Genomic DNA, 20,371 nt, shown 5'->3' with positions numbered 1-20,371 from the left:
TTCTAGTACCACATGTCAATACCATCCGAAGTCACTAGTAATACCATTCAAAGTCACTGGTAATACTATTGTGGCATATGACACATGCTACAGAACCATCAAAGATTATACCATCTAAATGCACTATTAATACCATTACTGCGCATGACACATACTATAGAACCAGTACGAAAAATACAATAAGCCTCTTTCCCATATCCTATATGAAACCCTTGTTAGGACTCAAAATGCTTTGGGGACATGCTAATGTCACCGAAGAATAATACCCATGAGAAAACTGTTACAAAATCATGAAATTCGACAACAAATAAATGATCTTTGCAAACCCAAACAACAGAACAACAAATATTGGAACCGATTTAATGATTAGGGCAAACACCGAATAAAGTCGAGGCATAATACCCATGAGTGGATATGTTCAAAATCATGCAATTCTATAACAAATAAACCTTTTTGCCCTGCTTAAGCAACACCCAAATGGGTCTGTTTCCAAGAAAATGAAAAAAAAATAAAAAATCAAACCTTGTTGTTTACCCTGCTTCACCATTGTTTATAAATGGGTTTGTTTATACTATTTTTCTGCGGTTTGTTGATTCTTCGTGTTTCGTAATTTCTTCCTTCTTTGTTGTTTCTCTGTTGCGTTTCTTCTTCGTTTCTTCTTCGTTTCTTCTTCGTTTCTTCTTCGTTTCTTCTTGGTCTGAAAATGGGTATCGGTGGTTTTTTCTGCGCCTTTTTAGCTTCTTTTTTGTTGTTTGATTTTTGAAATGTAACGGGCAAAGAGCGTGTAATACAAACGGCGCGTTGGAAGTTGAAAAGAAGTTATGTAAAATTAGTATAAAGTAAAGGGTATTTTAGTATTTGCACATTTTATTAGGGACTGATCTGCATGTTAGGCGTTTGAGTAGGGACTGAATTGCTAGGGGAAAATACCTAGGGACTGATCTGTGTTTCAAGTTTTGGATTAGGGATTTATCTGTAGTTTCCCCTTTTTTTTTAGAGTTTTTTTCCAGAAATGTATCAGCAAATTAGCGATCATGAGACAAAAATACATGTGCACCGCACGAATATAGAGCGGGAAATATTCACGGCAAATATGTGTGTTACCAGTTCCTAACATTTCCAATTAATTTATTTTATTTTATTTTATTTTATTTTATTTTATTGGACTTAAAAAATAGGAACAAATAATAATGTAATTTTCGTGAAGTAATGTATAAATAATTGGTCATTCAATTTCAGTGTAGCATACTATTTCCTAGTGCTGGTAAATGCTATGGGAGCATGACAAATGACAATTGAGTTAAAGCATGTAGATGCTATATATATATATATATATATATACCACGTGTAATAATAAATTTTGATATCCTAGGTTAGAGTCAACCCCTCCCTGCCAGAGGTTATTTATGGATTTCATTTCACTTTATTATTTCCACCGCATAAACTATCGTTCCAGTCATTAAAAACTAATTACCTTAATTAAATGAGAATATATTATATTTGATCTCTCTCTCTCTCTCTCTCTCTCTCTCTCTCTCTCTAATAGAGCAGGCCCACATAGATTTGTTGAGTATAATCAGTATGGCCCAATACAAATCAACTCAAACTGCAATACTTTTTAACTTCAAGCCCATCTAAATATCTCTTTCTTATAAAACTTAAATATTTTTATTAATTTAATTAATTTGATTGGACCCACCTAAACCGCGTCCGGATTGTGTCGGGTCGGAGCGACCCATGTTTTACCTACCACCGGTTTTTGGGGGCTCCTAATCAGGCATTTGTCGGCAGCATTAAATCGGCATCAGAAATAGTTCCAACTCAAGGGGGAAATGTTTGACTTAGTCAAAATAGAGCAAAAAGTACTTATTTACCAAACTCAAATAAGTTTGTTTATTGGCATTTTAAAAGTAGAGGAAATTTGTTCCATAAAGTCAAAATAGTCATAGAAATGTCAACAATCAGAAAAACCACAAGTCAAAAACTATTGCAGGGTCCTTATTAAGGTTGTAAGTTGTAACGCTCAACAAACTCATGCCTTCCTAAATAAGTCATGAAAAAATGTTGACAAATGGATTAAAGTAGCACAATAGTATTTTTTTGCATTAAATCCATTAATGTATTAGTTTATTATTTTTCCCTAAACAAATAAATAAATCAAAAATGGATTATACAGAGTGGTTGAGTGTCAAGTAGTGCTAACAGCAAAAGAGAAATAAAAAAAAGTTCCACTATCTAGCCAGCTACAGTTACTGAATGACAGCATCTTAATTTATTTATTTTTTAATAATAATAATATAATAATAATATAAAAGTAAACCTTTTAAATTAGGCGAATGTGTATAGAGTAGGATAGGTAGAATAAAGATGGATGCTATATAGTTAGTTGTATGTCCCAGTCCCATAATGTAATGTCTGGACAAGTATACTTCTCCCACAAGTTTCTTTTCTTTCATAATCATTTATTTTTGGTAATAAATAAATTAATTGGGAATTTTGTACCTTTAATTTTCTTTTGGATAATAACTATAAAGCATTGTGTTTTTACATCGGATTCCACTTTGCCTTTTCTACATAAGGCCAACTCATATTAATTGTATATGATACTTTTTTTTCTTATTAATATCCTTAAAAGTTAAAACCATAAATTAAACATTGCAATATATTTTTTCTGTGCAGAGCCTTTTTCAAATATTTTTTCTCAACCAAAAGACAGTCTACACTAATTAATTTGGGCCAAGCCAAATTGTTGTCTGCAATTTTCCAGCATAACATTACATTGATAAAAGCCCACAAATACAAGTAATACAAGTATATGCCCATTTGGCCCATAAACATCTTTAATAATGTGCTTAATCATTGTTAATTTCTGAAAAAACATTATTTTGGCCCAGTCAACATTAAATGGGCTAGCAACTCTTACAAATTACGGCAAACTAGGTCAATCATTAAATATGATCAAATTACCAAAAAACTTTATCATATTTGAGTAATTACATATCGCCCATCAAATTTGTATTGCCTTATACGTCCACAATTACGACGTCGAATTTATCTAATGAATGAGGGGTTCTTTCGTAAGAGAATACTTAGTTAGGGATAGTTGTAATTACCGAGAAAAAAAAAATCATAATTTAATGTTACCTCAATGTGTGCCGTAATTTGTCCCACAAATTAATATTTTATATCTTCATAAAATTTAGACAAAATTAAAGAAGGGATAATTTCTGACTAAAACATGTGTTTCCTCAAAAATGTGTCATGCTTTGACCAGTCTTCCTAATTAACTACTCACCTTCTAATCATCGAACTCTTCAATCCTTGATTAAACTAATCTACATTTATGAACTAATTGGAGTTAACTTTTAGTTAATCCACGACGAAAATATTCTCTTTTTTTTTCCTTGGGGAGAGCTATCTGACAATGTAGATTAATTAATTATTAAAAAAATTAACAATTTTATATTTTGTGGAATCGAACAATTCAAAATAATTGAAGCTTATGATATGATATAATGTGAAATTAAAAAATTCCCACGAATTAATTATAAAGTGCGGTATTCCAAAACTCGTTCATTGAGAAAAATAACAAGTTAATAATTGTGTTCTCTCAACAATTATTATAAATAGTTGACACATTCATCTTACCCCCTACAGCCACAAATTAAATAGGATGTTTGACAAATTAATATTTAAGATTAACAAATCAACTTGTTATTTCATAAAAAAATTACTTAAATAATAAATAAATAAAATCAATTTGTTAAGAGGTATTTAGCAAAATAAGTCAATAATGTATTAGGACTCATAATTTTTGGAGTAGAACTAATTAGCAGACTATCTACGTAGGAAAAACATAATTAAATATTTATTTTATTGGTTAAATAAGAATGGAGAATATTTTAATTGGGTGGCGTTGATTTCACATGGGTTGTTGCCCTTACAACTCCCACAACGGCTATCACGTTATGCCAATCAATAACAACTCTAAACTACAGTATTAAACAATATATATAACTTACTCTAAATAAAACAATTATTAAAAAAATAAAAAATAACATGGTATATATATGGTTGCATTGAATAATTAAATCCTTTACAATTTTTTTCATAAAAACAAAGAAAATATACAATAATCATCAATTGATTCTGCGCATTAGTATACAATAATATTAGTTCTTGATCCGAACCCGGGATGACTCGGTGGCGATCGACCTGCCTACCAATTTGCCATCTCCACCGTATATTCGCTGGAGCACATTCAAATACACCGCCCCGCTCGACACAATTTTACGTAAAAGAATTACAAAATAAACATTAACGAAAAAAAATTAAAAAAATAAAAAAGAATTGATCGATCTCCTAGAGGATCGATCAGCCGCGCGACTATCCGGGTCGAAATATGGCATCAGAAACCCGTATCCAAAAGAGGCCTGGATTCAGCCCAAAACTTCATGTTGCTCTGGAAACCCTCATGGCAGCATCTCTGGAAATCCTCGAAGCTCGTGAAACGGGTCGAACTGGATTCCATACGGGTCAAGTACCGGATAATTTCCTCGAATAGATACTCGTCGCAAGGAATGGCTAACGGGCCGGTGTTGTTGAACCCGTACTCTTCCTCGGCTTGGACGAGCAGCTTCTTGAACTCGGGGTGGTTCAAGTGAGTCGCTCGGACAACGAAACGTTTGCAGCTCGAGCCGACGGTCACCGCCACGTGTCCTGCAGGCACGTCGGAGGGTAGGCGGCGCGCCCCCATTGATGCCTTCTTGCGCCACCTCCGGAGCATCTGGCGCAGTCGTACAATGTGGCGGATTTTGCTGCACGCCGACATGTTTTTTTATGAGTACGAGAATTCCTTTTTTGGGGGGAAATAAATTGTAAATGTGATGTTGTTTGTTCGTCGTGTATTAATTTGTTGAAGTTGGAAAAGTAAGAGGGGGTTTTAAATGATGTGGGGATAGTTGAGTATATATAATGTTTTGTGTAAACATATACCCTTCGATTTTGGTGATAATTACGATAATGGGACGAATAGCTGGTTTCTACTTTCTAGTGTTGACAATCTAACGTGCCTAAAAGTTGAATTGGACTCCATAAGTACCACTTTCCGGTACTAAGAATTATCCTACTTCTTTTACTCTTTATTTATTTCTTTATTTATTTATAAATAATAAAAACAATTAAATTAAAATAAGACATTTAAAATACCTTGTAGTATTTTTTATGCTGCATATCTGGCCCATGAACCATGTGCAAGACTGTCCCATCTAGTCATTCTTTAAGCTAGCAGCCAAACTTGCCCCTTCCTAATCACTTTTCTAATCCTAATTAGTTAGTTATTTAGCACTTAATCAAGTTTCGTTATGATTGGTTAGATGTACAGTCTTCACTGCGTCTTGACATGTGGAAATGATTAATCAAAGATTCATAATTATATATCAAGAAAGTATTATTTTTATTCATTAATTAAAAAAGAATAAGAAAGAGGATTATAAGGTTTAAGGATCATAATTATTGTTGAACATTGTTCAATGTTTTTGGGCAACTTTAATTTGCATCCCAACAGAAGTAGAATCTTTTTTCTCCCAACATAATCCCAAAGCTATCAATTTCAAATAAATGGATAAAATTCAAAGAACTTATCATATATGCTATTTATTTTCCTTGTTTTCTTTCTTGACATGCAGTTGGGTAGTTTTGTTGCTATTTACTTGATTAAATGTACAAATCAATTAATTAAGAAAACATAGTTAGGTATAATAACTTATAAGAGCCCGGAATATTCTCAAGGACAAAAATTACAATTACTGTATTCTTGTCTAAATTCATTGAACTATTGAATCGAAGTCAAGTTTAAATGAAAACGACTACAAATCCTAATTCGGAAACTTGGTATGTAACTTTTGGTTTAGACGGTGATTGCAAAAGTGTTTTGAAATATATATATATATATATATATATATGATTTTTTTCCTCATATTCGTTTTATTACATTTATATTTTATACCATTGTTATTTTTATCCAAATATTCTTTATTACGATATTTAATGCATTTCACACAAAAAAAAAGAGAGGAGATTTTTAAAATATTCACCAACTATCTAGAGTTAATTAAAAGAGTTCATTAAGTCTTAGAATCTTTCTATCTTTTGTCTTTTATTTGTATCTCATCACTAACAATTTTTTTATTACAGAAAATGGTGGGTAATTGCAAATCATGTATTAAGGTAATAATTGATAGTTATATTATTTTATGATGTAATGATCCGTTTGGTCAACCCAATGATAAGAGTTCTGTATGAATCTGTATTATATAGTGTTATTTTATGGGTTTTTCTTTTTTGTTATACAATTATGATACTTATTTAATTGTGTCAATTGTTTTATAGTTTGATCTATATGCTACACTAGTTGAATTTTATCAGGTTATATCATATCACCACATATATATGTATAAGTTTGTACATATTTTACATACATCCACACATAAATACATTTTTGTAACTCTAGTAATATTTATATATCCTCTTTCTATTTTATTGTTGTATGTTATATTATTTTAGTGAATTTATAATATATAATTTCTCAATGGAATATTTATTATCTTTATCCTAAGTTTTTCGATAATGAGGTTGTATTAAGGTCGACAATCAATCTTTCTAATTTTGTCATAGTTTTAGGGATTAATATTCTCTGAGTTGTGCTAATTAGAAAATTTTAATCATCCATGCAATTTTGAAATTAATCAAAGCACTTTATTAAGAGGCTGCCACATCATCATGCATGTTTTTTTTTTTAAATTCGAAGTTAAAAAGAAAATTGAGAAATAAAGAAAGAAAGCCAGCAAATTAATTTAATTTTGTTTGGTAGCATTTTATGTAATTAACGAAACAAACAATTCTCAACAAGAAATTTAAGGCTTGGAAGAATAATATTTTCTAAGTTGTCCTTACTTGATCAATCAATTTGAAGGAAATGAAAAAAACAATTTTCATGGAATTAAAAACTAAATAATTTGACAGCTAATATTTCCACCGATGTCTATTTTCTAATATGCAAAGGGCTATTACAATTTAACAAATAAGTTGAAGACAGTACATATACAGGTGCAATTAGTACGTACCATATATCATATCATATGTAACATAACCATAGGATTTCATTTTTTATTGTTTTATTTTTGAAGTTAAACCTGCATAAATCAATACAGTCAGGATAAAAAAATTACATTAATTTAGTAAAATACTACATTATCAATCTAATAATTTAGTATTTTTAGCGAGTCAGAACCGGAAAAAAAATATTATTTAAGCGAGGTTTATTAATTTATCAAGTATTAATTTATGAAGATTTAACTGTACATCAATATCCAAATTTCGTCTAACTAAATTTAGAGATCAGACAACTCTCACCCAATTCGCATTCTACACAAATTTGACTATAAAAAACCACAAAGACTTACTTTCTACAATAAATTTTTTTTTTTTCTTTATAAAACCCATAACACAATAAAAAATAAGAATATTATTTAAAAATAATGTGAATTGGTGAAATGAACACACGCCCGAAACAGAAAGCTTCCAATTTGTTCCACAATTTCGGATCATTTGTTTGGGGGCGGTGTGGGTAACCAGAATCTATACCCTCCAATTAATGTTATTTTCCCGCTTTTTGTTTTTTTATATTATACATATATATTTTTTAAATTACCAAGTTGCTATTATATATCTATTATATTTCATATTAATTCTCACTGTTCAAGCCCATATAGAAGATGGGTGCGTATAATTTATTTATAAAGCACCAATTCTGATTTATTTTTTTAAAATCGTAAAATATTATTTTATTTCTGATATTGTAATTCACGCACATTAATGATTCTCTGTTGAGTATCCTATCAAGTCATAAATAAAATGAAGACTCAGTCTGACATATATTTCATTTTGTTGATGAATTAATTACGAGGAATTAATTAATTAATTAGGAGTAATTCAACAATCCACATCAATAAAGATCACCCAATAATATCTTTTTTCTTTTCTTTTCTTTTTTATATTAAAGAGAGATGGGAGTACAGGTAGGTCAAACTATAATGTATTATGTTAAACCAAACAAATATTCGAACTATAGCTTATAACTACTACACAAATTCTAATACTTGGAGAATAGTTTATATGTATATATATAGATACTACATAAAAACAAATTCCATAGAGAGTTTGAATATAATGCATGTTAGGGGTCCTTATTACACGGCATAATGGTTACAAAAACCTTGTTTGTATTCTTGTGATTATAAAACCCCAACATGCACATGGGAGGAAGATGCAGCTTCCACCTTCATTTACCAACCTAGCTAAACTCTCTCTCTCTCTCTCTCTCTCTCTCTCTCTCTCTCTCTCTCTCTATAAATATATATAATCAATTTTTATTTGTCTGCATATATATGTTTCACTTTCAAATGGATTGTAAAGGATTTTATATGAAAAGGGCACCATACCTAAGTTCGTTGATAATGATTGAATGGTCCTAGTTGAGATATGTGGTGGTTCAGTAGACTCATTAATGAAATTATAAAGATAAAATGGAACCCATGCTAGCTCTTCATCATATTCCAATTATCAAGTCCAAGATTTCATTGGCCATGTGAAAATCTAATCATTCACGTTTAATTTTTTATATAATTTCAAACAGTTGAAGTTTCCGCAAATCTAGTTCGATACGGATATATGTATTGTAAAATCTATTGAAGCCTAGCTCGATCGTCTATTGGTTTGGTTATTATTGAAGAAACTTACTTGCATATCCGTGACTTGAAAAGGCATTCACGTGAATTTAGTGCGGACAACTTACGAGTGAGTCCATGTGGCCGGGAAACCATCACTTCTTGCAAACCTAAAACCACCAAAGTAGATGAAGTAATACTAATTACAATTAAATCCTTGGAAATGCAGCATGCATACATTTGAAATGTGGAACCACTGCATGCATGCATGAAACGAATGAGAAGTAAGTTTAAAAACCAAAATCAAGAAACTTATGTTGAAGAGCAAATTAGAGCTGGTACGTAGGGTTTTAGGATTTGATATCCCAATCTCTGTAAAATCCTACTTTTTTTAGAGGGAATTTCATTGCATGGGCTTTTAGCCCACGAGTAAAAGTGGACAACATTTTTAAACTTGTTTGTTATATACAAAAAAGCCCACTTTAAAGTCAAGTAACTTTCAAACTCGGCCCACATTTTACAATAGACAAAATGGAGTCCTTTTAAGGATTTGTACATACTACACCCGTTAAAATTCATCGGGCTATCTTGAATCATAGATATCTAAGCATAATAATACACACACACATTTGTGTTTGTATTTTTAGTGGTTGATGATTGTATATATATATATATATCAACGGTTCAAAATTACCCAGATTATTTCGCCAAATGTATCATCTTATAGACCGTATATTTACATACAGAGAATTTGTTCCCTTACCTCCCTACACTCTACTATGTTCTTGTGTTTCTCCCTCTTTTGCCACGCTTATGTTTGCTTCTTTCACTTTCAATTATCATGCTTGGCCCCACCTTTTCTTTTTCTCTCCCTTTTCATATTATCTGAATATTATTATTATAGATATAATAATGACAATCATCATATTCTTAATCATTTAGACATTTACTATTTGTTCCTCAAAATCCAATAATTCTAAAACTCACTACGGAATTTCCTTAACTATAAAGTGATGAAATTAAATCAAGTCAAAACTTAGTTATATTACCAAATAAAGCTTATATTGATGCATTAAAGTCAAAAGGTCAAAACCAGCATGATGCAATTAGTGTTGCCTTTAATCTTATTGTCTTAGTCAATGGGGGTCAAATTTAAACATGCTCTGCATTAATCTTTTCATAAATCAAATCTTCTCCTAATCCTTTGTACTCATAAATAAGTAAATCATCACTAATAATTACTTGAGTGATTGCTTCTGCTTTTCTAAATTTACAATAATGAAGAAATATTGTAGACTAGTTCTTTTTGGAGCACATAATTATTAATCTTGCTACCATTTTCAACCATGAAATCATTTTAACTCCTGGCTATGTATTTTTCTTAATTGTTAATTAATCTTTTTTTTAATGAACCGCAACAAACTACGTAGGTGTACTGGATAAACATAAACAGTCGTATATTAACTTGCAAAAATTATTATTTTCTTAATTACAGAGAAAGAACAATAATTAATCACCACAAATTATGGGGCTTTATTATGAAGAGTAATGAATGTGAATATATAAATTTATTGCTAAATTTATTGTTTAAATGTAGCAAATTGAGGCCCGTATGAAACGTAGAATGAAAGTCAAAACGGCGTTGGAAATTAGCAAAGAAAATTGCGGCGAGTTTTAGTTCCCAACAACCTTGATAACCGTGCTAGACTTACTGCCCCGTCGTGAATCTCCAGTCGTTTCTGGACCGTTGGATCAAGATGTTCATCCCGATGAATGCACGCGCGATTAAACGTGGGCCCCACAGATGGTTGCGGAGGCAAAAGAGATTCCCCCACAGTGCATGCGTGAAATGAGTAGTATAATTGCAATTTTATGGAAGCGGGTTTAATTAAATAGTTTAAATTAATTAGTTTGTATTACTGGAGAGCACCGGAGGAAATGCAACAAGAGAGGATTTTGAATGAAGCCTAACAAGTGACATCAGCTGTCACTGTATCCTATTCATACAAGGAATTAATGTCATATTCGGTTATGGATATATAATGGCTTTTTCGTCACAACAAATAAGAATAATATTTACTCTGATTATTTTTCCACATTGTTTCATTTTAAATAATACCATTCAGATATGAATCGACCAACGAATAATGTTTATAACTTTAATATTTTGAACTATCTAAATTTAAAACTTAATTCATTCATGCATAAATATGTCATAGGATATTCAATCTAGTTGATTCAAGTTGTAATAGAATGTTAACTCAATAAACTACATTTTTCTTGTTTCGAATTTTACCAAAATCATATTAGAAATCGGTCAAAATCAGTCAAAACTGTTTCCCATAACTCCCTAAATTATCATCCCGTTATTTATTTAGTACTTACAAAAAATCTGATAATAAATTAATAATGTATTGCATCAATATATAACAATACATGTGAACGGTTTTGATCAGGAATACATCATTTCTTTCTTAGGAGCTCTGTTTTTTTTTTAAATCTGTATTTTACTTAAATTCTACCAAATAATTAACCACAAAATAAAGTAGTGACGGCAGCAACACAGGTTTTGAGGCGCCGCATCTTAATCCGTCGTGAACCGTACGCATGCTCAACGGTCAAAAATATATAAACTGACCCGAAAACCCACACCCAATTTTCAAGATAACCCGATAAATAAATAAAAAATATTTTAGTACTACATAAGATACGTACATTCATTCTTGTATTAATCAATCTAGTTAATCAATGCGGAGGAGTAGTTTTATGTTTGCAAGCAAAGGGTTGTCTCTTTATCTGTGATTGCTCTGTTTTCGCAGAATTTTCTTGTTTTTCGAATCACAAATTTCTAACCCTAAAAAAGCTAAATTGGAAATCAACTAATTTGAGCAAGTTTATTATGCGGTGGTTAAGAGAGGAGCATGCACATTGTTTGCCAGTTTTAACACAGTGAGCCCCTTCAATTAAAAAGGATGATGTAAGAACCCAAAGGACTGTGAAAAGTAACGTTAAGGAAAGAGGGAAAAAAAAATTCAAGAGAGAGAAGAGCAAAAAGACTCGTCTTTTGTCCTTCGAAAGGTCAATTTCTTTTGAGAGAAGAGGAGAAAGTAACATTTGATAAACCAACCCTTTCATGCTTTGGTCCGCGTGCTTTAATTTGATGCAAAAAATTAAAATTCTGGCCCCTCTAAATCATTGTGTGTGTATCTGTGTGTGTTAGTGTTTCAGTTTCTCTCTCTTCTTTCTTTTTCTTTATTTTTTGAAAAAACCTTTTAGCTGGTGAGGGGTTCTTGATGATAGAGTGAGGAGAGAGAGAAGGAAGAGGAAGGCCCACTTTGATATTTTTGCAGTGTGGGTTTTGTTCTTTGGTTTTGGTTTGTTTAGTGCATGCTCTACTTGATTGGTTGCTCTCACTATACTATTAGATTCTCTGTATTTTTTTGTCTTGGTCTTTAATATTCTTATGTACCCTCCAAGAAAATTACTGATGAGTAGTAATTTCTTCTGCTGCTGATTGTATTTTCTTGAATTAGGGTTTACTTGGTATTTCCCCCCTTTTTCTTTCTCTCTCTCTCTCTCTCTCTCCTAGCAATGAAGCTGCTATTTTTTGATGGAAAGATTCAATTTTTATACTTGGGTTCATTTGTGGCATTGAAGTAGAGAAAAATAAGAGATTTTTATTAGACATGGGTTCTGTTGAAGAAAAGCAGAAATCTGGGGCAAATAATAATATGTTTGAAGGGATGAAATTGTTGAAAGAAGTGCATGATCATGCTGGTAAGTTTTAATTACAAAACAATTCTCAGTGATTATTTACGCTATTTTTCTGCCTTATTTACCTTTGGAGGATTAAAAATCGAAGTTTTCGCTATGTTGCAGGGTTAAAGAAACCGATAAATTCTGAGCTTTGGCATGCATGTGCTGGTCCATTGGTCACATTGCCTCAGATTGGGAGCCTCGTTTACTATTTTCCGCAAGGGCATAGCGAACAGGTTCGTCTCACCGAAACTGGAATCGACCATCGTTGTCAATATTGCTTATGCTTCATTTATGTACTTAATTAACAGTTGAAACCTGCAATAATATCTCTTATTCGACTAAATCGCAGTGAAATTGGAAAAAAAGTTATTCCCGTAAGAAATGTGCCGAGTCTTCGCCATTATTTGTGATTAGGTAGAATTAGGCATTTAGAGTTGCTTCTCTTGAAATATTACACTAGTCGAAACTAATTCACGAGGGCTTCTTTAGTAATGTATAACAAAGTGAAGAATGCAGACAAAAATGAGATGTTTCGTCACGAGTTAATGTGCCTTTTTTCATTTGTCCGACAACAGGTTGCGGTCTCGACCAATAGAACAGCAACAACACAGATACCGAACTATCCAAATCTCCCCTCTCAGTTATTGTGCCAAGTTCACAATGTTACACTCCATGTATGTATTTAAGTAAACGTCTTCTCATTAAAGATTTCGTTTTTGCACAATGTATGCTCGAATATTCACGTTTTGTTCTTCGACCGTCTTCGTATGAATAGGCAGACAAAGAAACGGATGAAACATACGCCCAATTGAGCCTCCAGGCCGTGAATTCTGTAAGTTTCGATAAATTAAACAAGCATTTCCCGATAGAATATTTTAACTCGATTGTGATGTTATTATTTTATATGTGATTCAGGAAAAAGATGTTTTCACTATACCCGACTTTGGTCAAAAGGCTAGTAAACACCCAACTGAATTCTTCTGCAAAACTTTGACGGCAAGTGATACAAGCACACATGGCGGCTTCTCGGTTCCTCGTAGGGCTGCTGAAAAACTCTTTCCACAATTAGTACGGTTTTTTACTTCACTATTTATTTATCCCAAAAGTTCCTTTTCATGAATTAATATTTTATATTACGTTCGTTCATATTTCAGGATTACTCAATGCAGCCTCCAACACAAGAACTTGTTGTCCGTGATTTGCATGATAATACATGGACTTTTCGTCATATATATCGGGGTAATTAGCCTCCCTTTGTATTTCTAGTCTATTTATTTTCTTAAAAGGAAAAACTTTCTTTAAACCTCACATTGGTTTTTTCGTATTTTTTTTTTCTTAATTAGGACAGCCGAAGAGGCACCTTTTAACAACTGGTTGGAGTATGTTCGTTGGTGCTAAGCGACTTAGAGCAGGCGATTCGGTTCTGTTTATCAGGTAACTTACGCGTATACTATGTTTTCCTAATCTACATTTCTTACATACGATGAAAATGGTTATATAATAAAAATAAAATGATAATTATATAATTTGTTTAGAGATGAAAAGTCACAATTATTGCTGGGAGTGAGACGTGTTAACCGCCAGCAAACAACTCTGCCGTCTTCTGTTCTGTCTACCGATAGTATGCACATTGGAATCTTTGCTGCTGCCGCTCATGCCGCCGCTAATAAAACCCCTTTCACAATTTTCTACAATCCAAGGTATTTGATATATATCTATCTATATGTATATATATATATATATATATATATATATATATATATATATATATATATATATATATATATATATATATATCTCGTTTTCGTTTATTTATTTTGCAAATTATTAGCAATTTAAGACATGATTGCCCATTTATTTTACTATTTTTGTAGGGCATGCCCTTCAGTGTTCATCGTTCCATTGGCCAAATATAGAAAAGCTGTCTACGGTACACAAATCTCTATTAGTATGAGATTCGGATTTATGTTTGAAACCGAAGAATCCACTAAACGGAGGTAATTTTTTAAACTTTCTTGAAAGCATATTGTCATTTTCTTTCGCATGGAGATTAACACGTTTATGCTTTCGTAATGCAGATATATGGGCACTATTATAGGAATAAGCGACTTAGATCCACTAAGATGGCCTAATTCAAAGTGGCGTAGTCTTCAGGTGATAGATAACATTTAATGTTTGTATTTTTTTTAATTTTCGAGTATAAATTTTTGTATGATTTTAATTCGATGCTCGTTGATTAACGAACAGGTCGAGTGGGATGAACCTGGTTGCGGTGATAAACAGAATCGAGTTAGCCCGTGGGAGGTCGAAACTCCTGAAAGTCTGTTTATATTTCCGTCACTAACCGCCACTCTCAAACGCCCTTTTCACTCTTCTTTCATAGGTTGGTTTTACGTCATTTTGCATGCAAACTTTTATTTTGTTCCATGTTTTCGATATTTTCTAACTCATTTTTTTTTCTTTAGGAGCTCAAACAGAATGGGAGAATTTGATACATAGGCCTTTCCCTCGATTTCCCGATAATCCGCTTCAATGTTCCTCAGTATCAAACATGTGGTCCGATCAACTAAAGAAGATGCTTACGAGTGTAAATATTCCTCCACAAGAAGAAAGTCATCCTCAAATAATGGCCGGCCAATCGAACATCGCAAACTCGAAATTAGAACATGTACTTGGTAATGATTTTACTGTCGCGAACCAGAATAACGGGACACTGCATTTGCAGACAAGTCCCTTTACGACACAGTCGTCGCAATTGGAAACTCATATTCTTCAAACTCAACAAACCGAGCCAACCCAAATCGAGTCTGCTAGTGCTAATAATGCCTTGCTTCACTGTTCGAGCCAAGTTGACTTTCATTCCTATCGCAACCTATGTACTCCGTCTTCTTCTCCATCTGGATCGTGTTCCATGTTTAAGAAATCTGAACAGCCGTCAGAAGCCATTTTTCCCATGTTGACCTCGGTCGGTCAAGAAATGTGGGACCCACAATTCAACAACACCGCAAAAAGTGTGCCCGAAGCCGCCAATAATCTTCCCATGCTTTTGCCTCATCAAGAAATGTCTGAAATTCATTACAATTCATGCGGTTTGAATATAAAAGACTTGTCGGATGACAACGGTGGTGACATATACAGCTGTCTGAATATCGACAGTAGTAACAGCGGAAGTACGGTTATGGATCCTTCCGTTTCCAACACTACTATATTGGATGATTTTTGTACGCTTAAAAACGTGGATTTCCCAAATCATTCGGATAATTATCTTGTCGGAAACTTGTGCGATGTCCAATCCCAGATTACTTCCGCCAGCCTGGCAGATTCGAGCAATGTGGATTTCGACGAGAATATTCTCCTGCAGCAGGGCTCGTTTCAACAGCAACTCCCTCCACGGTTCAGAACTTATACCAAGGTAAAGACTCAATTTTTTTTTATTTACGACAAGTTTTATACACACAACAATAACTAATTAATCACTTGTATCTATATGTATGCATATATATAATGACAGATACAAAAGGCGGGATCCGTGGGAAGGTCGATAGACGTGTCGAGTTTTAAAAACTACAAGCAGCTCCGATGTGAAATAGAACGAATGTTTGGTCTCGAAGGTTTGCTTATCGACTCTTGTTCGGAGTGGAAGTTGGTGTATGTGGATTTCGAAAACGACGTTCTTCTTGTTGGCGACGATCCATGGGAGTAAGTATAGTACTACTTAGTTTTCTTAACAGCTCTCCTATTAATTAAATAATTAATTATACGTACAATTGTTATATATGTATAGGGAATTTGTGGGGTGCGTGAGATGCATAAGAATATTATCGCCGTCGGAAGTGAAGCAGATGGGAGAAGAAGGGATGCAGATTTTGAACTCTGTTCTTAGCTGAAGAATCTGATTTTAAGTAAACGGAAAATATATTCAGATGAGAAATTTGCTGTAATGTTTGTGCATGCCTTGGATGGAATATTCTTATTAGATTCCACGAAACTGTTTGTCAACGTTAGATAGGATATCTTAATTAGAGACTTGGTTCTAGCATGTTTTTTGTTGTTGTTGTTGTTGTAAAGTTGTGTGTGTGTTTGTTGTAATTTTTGCGAGTGTAGAATTATTTATAAAAGCGCGTTTTCAGCATTTGGTTTTATGACAAACGTTTTATACTAGTGTAGACTCGTATGAACACAATATTTTAGTAATTGATAATTATTATTTAAAAATATGAATTAATAAATAATATGGCAATTTTTTTGCCACATATGAGTTATGGTCAAATTATGAAAAAATTCTTCTTGTTTTGGTAATTACAGCCACGTCCCTCCTTTTAAATATTTTTATATAAAATTTATGTAATTCGGTAATTTATTGAACCAAATCGTATATTCAGTTCGGTAAACGGTATGAAATGTTGGCGTACTGAAAATTCGGTTCGTTTTTACCGATTTAACATTTATAAATTTACCTTTCGAGGGGTATTTTTGTAAGATAAATAGTTGAGGGGTGACCGTAATTACCCAAACAGTAAAGGAATTTTTGTAATTTGACCATAACTCAGGGGGTGCCCGCAATTTGTCCTAAATAATAACTATTTGATCTATTTTTTACTTCTATTTTTTTTCGAAAAATTGGAATCCATGGAAACGAAAAATTCAAATTTATAATCACGAATAATATAAAATGCATAATGATATCGAGTTATTCATTTATTTTTTTATTTTTTTTTCAAAAATATAAAAAATGGGTATTTATTCCAATTTTGATCCCAATATAATTGAAAAACATGATTTTTTTATTGGACCTTATAATAAAGGGCTGAACTTCAAATATCGAAACTATATGGGCTGAATCCTAAAGTTAAGAAAGCCCACAAAATTCCTGAACCGGCGATATTTTTATTTATTTATTTTGATTTAATTAATTAATTAATTAATAATGGTTTGATGAGTATAGCGGTAAAAAAAGCTGTTAATTGCTTCCATGTTCAAAATATCATCGTCTTCTTCACTCTTCAGAGTTTGAGAAGCCGTTTAATCAAAAATCTTCAATTATTAGATAAGAAAGCACAGAAGAAAAAAAACCGACCGACAAACAATTTTTTTTCTGCGATCAAGCAACAAAAAAAAAAAAAAATGGGGCAATCATCATCGACGGAGCAAGACGTATCACCGGAGCTGCGCGAGGTACAATCACTTGCTGCATCCACTGGATCCCTCCCCTCTCTGCAGAAGGCATTTTCGCTTCTCTCCGATCCCCAAACTAATTCAATTCCGCTCCACTCTTTACAGGTAATGCAAAATCACAATTTATTCAATTCCTCCCCAACAAAATCCCTTTTTTTCGGTGTGTAATTTCGATGAATTTTTTAGGGAAAAATGAATATTAAATATATTAACGATTAGCCGGATTTAGTGGTTATATGAATTATTTTGCAATTGATTTACTCTCCTCTTTCCACTGTATTTGTTTCAGAAATGTTTCGATTTTAATTTCGAAAACTTCGAATCTGATCAACATGTGTTGCATAAGGACTGCTCCCTGTTCTTCACTCATTTGGGTTCTACAATAATCGACTTATTTTTTGTGACCGATAAAGACGGAGTAAATTGGTTGGAATTCTTGAGAGGATACACGAAATGTTGCGGAAGAATGGTTGCTTCCTCATTATTCAATATTTTATTCCAAGTATTTTCCACAGCATGCTCGAAAGCTGGACTTTCAGTTGATCTGCAGTTCGAGAAATTCGACGATGATTGTAAAATTAACGGGACTTTATCTGCCCACGATATTCTTACACTCCTTTCGATTTGTTGGATATTTTCATGGGATTCTAAGACATTGAAATCGAACTCGGGAAAAACCGAAGGAAAATGCATTCTTCCGGATATTTCTCATTTGGTATTATCAGCTATAGAATCGTGTGCTGAAGATGGGCTTGAATTGAATTTTTGGGATTCCGTTGTTTCAGAAATTGAAATTCGACTTCCTGCCTCGAAAATTCATTTATGGGCGTTGAAGAATATACCAAACCTCGCCGATTGCTTTGTACAGTTTGTCTATGCAAGACTCTACCACCTCACAACCGATGAGGTAGTAGTCTTCTTCCTTTATTCATTACTATTAGTATGTCTAATGTTTTCGTTACAGTATGGTTGTATCATTATTTTAACTTAGTTGTCGTTTCGTGTTCTTTGTCAATCATTCAAAGGGATGAATCTTTCATATTGTTGCATTTTAAGAGGGCAGTATTTTGCTTGAATTTGACTAATGTTTTGGTTAGATATCCGTTACTAATTATAAAATCAAATAATTGCAGGATAAATCGGAGCCGTCTTGTTCTTCTGCTCAAGAAAGCTCCACGTCAGCAATTTCCGAAGCTACCCTTTTGACTTGTGGATGGGCGTGGGCCATCTCACTGACCTTGAGAGGTTCTGTATGCGAAGAGATATCAAGAATTTGCTTCCCAAACGACATTGATGAAATAAATCAGTACCTGCTTTATCGGTAGAATCCTTGAATTCTTTTCATGTTCTTTTAAATATATATATATAGTATGTTGTTTCAATGGCTTATTTTACGAACAACATTGCAGGTCAGCTGTTCATGGGAAAGGACTCAATCGATTTTGGTCAAATGTCGAGGGGTACAATGGTCCATTACTCGTACTTATTGCTGCATCATGTGAGGACGGAAATAATACACGGAGATGGGTTATCGGTGCACTTACTCATCAGGGTTTTGAAAATAAGGACTCGTTTTATGGAACTTCTGGCAGTTTGTATGCTTTAAGCCCAGTGTTTCGTGCATTAACAACCTCCGGTGGGTCAATGAAGTTGTGATCTTATTTAATTATATTAATTTTTTTTAACCATGATCTAATATATAGTAACTATTGTTAAGAAATAATGAAAACGCAATGATTTGACAGGAAGAGAGAAAAATTTCATCTATAGCCATTTGCATCCAACTGGTCTGTACGATGCTCATCCAAAACCGGTGGGAATTGCATTTGGAGGAAATATTGGAAATGAAAGAATATTTATTGACGAGGATTTTGCGAAAGTTACTGTACGCCACCATGCTGTTGATAAAACGTACCAGCATGGCGCCCTTTTCCCCAATCAGGTATTCGTTATTACGATAGAGACTAGTAATATTGCAATGAAAAAGAATTTTAAAAATCTCGTTTTTGTATATATTGATGATTCAGAAGTCTGAATCGTGCGTGTTTTATAATAGGGATACTTACAAGTTGAAGCATCGGTTTTAGAAGTGGAGGTATGGGGATTAGGGGGAACGGGTTCTATAGAGATTCAAAATTCTCACAGAAAAAGAGAACAGCTTTTTACGGATCAAAGGCGAAAGGTAATTAATTACAAGTAGTCTTTGCAAGAGTTTCGTCGTTCTTACATGGAAATTGATATTATAATTTTTTATTCAATATTTTTGCAGATTGACCTGAAAACTTTTACCAATTGGGAAGATTCGCCTGAGAAGATGATGATGGATATGATGTCTAATCCAGGTGCAGTTAGGCGCGAAGAAAGATAATTATACGATATTCGTAAATATGTCGCACATTAATCGAGATATATGTTTTTTTGGTGTGGATTTGTGTAATTAGATATGATTTTAAATTATCGTTTTCGTTGGGGGATGCTATCCTTTTTTGTTTGCAATGTTCTTCGTTTGAAAGTGAGTGACAATAATCGTGCCTCTGAGGGGATCGGTGCTAAATAAATGTTTTGCTTGTTTTGTGTAACTGAATCTTATGTTGTTGGCACAGTTCTTTGGAACTATTTCTTGTACTAAAACAAAAAAAACAAACAAAAAAAAAAATATATATATATACAACCTAAATTGGTGGTAGAATGTAAAACATAAGCTAACATGA

General features: G+C 32.9%; 3 protein-coding genes across 5 annotated transcripts; 2 read left to right on the top strand and 1 right to left on the bottom strand.

The window, feature by feature from the left end:
* Positions 1-4,042: 4,042 nt before the first annotated feature.
* On the bottom strand, positions 4,043-4,921 carry LOC105958828 (auxin-induced protein 6B). Its single transcript, XM_012982831.2, has one exon. The coding sequence runs from the start codon at positions 4,829-4,831 to the stop codon at positions 4,409-4,411; it is 423 nt and encodes a 140-aa protein (XP_012838285.2). The 5' UTR covers positions 4,832-4,921; the 3' UTR covers positions 4,043-4,408.
* Positions 4,922-11,392: 6,471 nt separating this feature from the next.
* LOC105959573 (auxin response factor 5) lies at positions 11,393-16,626 on the top strand. 2 transcript variants are annotated; one of them, XM_088814537.1, is made up of 15 exons: positions 11,393-11,804; positions 12,260-12,503; positions 12,606-12,718; positions 13,061-13,159; positions 13,261-13,317; positions 13,401-13,553; positions 13,640-13,724; positions 13,829-13,919; positions 14,021-14,185; positions 14,360-14,482; positions 14,564-14,639; positions 14,733-14,868; positions 14,951-15,897; positions 15,997-16,184; positions 16,270-16,626. In XM_088814537.1, the coding sequence occupies exons 2-15, from the start codon at positions 12,413-12,415 to the stop codon at positions 16,370-16,372; spliced, it is 2,427 nt and encodes an 808-aa protein (XP_088670663.1). In that variant the 5' UTR covers positions 11,393-11,804; positions 12,260-12,412; the 3' UTR covers positions 16,373-16,626. The 2 variants fall into 2 exon arrangements, with proteins under 2 accessions (XP_088670663.1, XP_088670665.1); XM_088814539.1 differs by having other exon boundaries at positions 11,457-11,509.
* A 793-nt stretch (positions 16,627-17,419) lies between these two features.
* Positions 17,420-20,244, top strand: LOC105959572 (TLD-domain containing nucleolar protein). Of its 2 annotated transcripts, none has more exons than XM_012983712.2 (7): positions 17,420-17,765; positions 17,950-18,567; positions 18,794-18,981; positions 19,070-19,296; positions 19,406-19,602; positions 19,717-19,842; positions 19,930-20,244. In XM_012983712.2, the coding sequence occupies exons 1-7, from the start codon at positions 17,421-17,423 to the stop codon at positions 20,026-20,028; spliced, it is 1,800 nt and encodes a 599-aa protein (XP_012839166.2). In that variant the 5' UTR covers position 17,420; the 3' UTR covers positions 20,029-20,244. The 2 variants fall into 2 exon arrangements, with proteins under 2 accessions (XP_012839166.2, XP_088669122.1); XM_088812996.1 differs by having other exon boundaries at positions 17,428-17,765; positions 17,950-18,570.
* The last annotated feature ends 127 nt before the right edge of the window (positions 20,245-20,371 follow it).

The sequence above is a fragment of the Erythranthe guttata genome, chromosome 14 (assembly GCF_056151865.1).
Source record: "Erythranthe guttata isolate IM_541 chromosome 14, IM_541, whole genome shotgun sequence".
NCBI lineage: Eukaryota > Viridiplantae > Streptophyta > Magnoliopsida > Lamiales > Phrymaceae > Erythranthe > Erythranthe guttata.
This window is presented reverse-complemented; position numbering and strand designations above follow the sequence as displayed.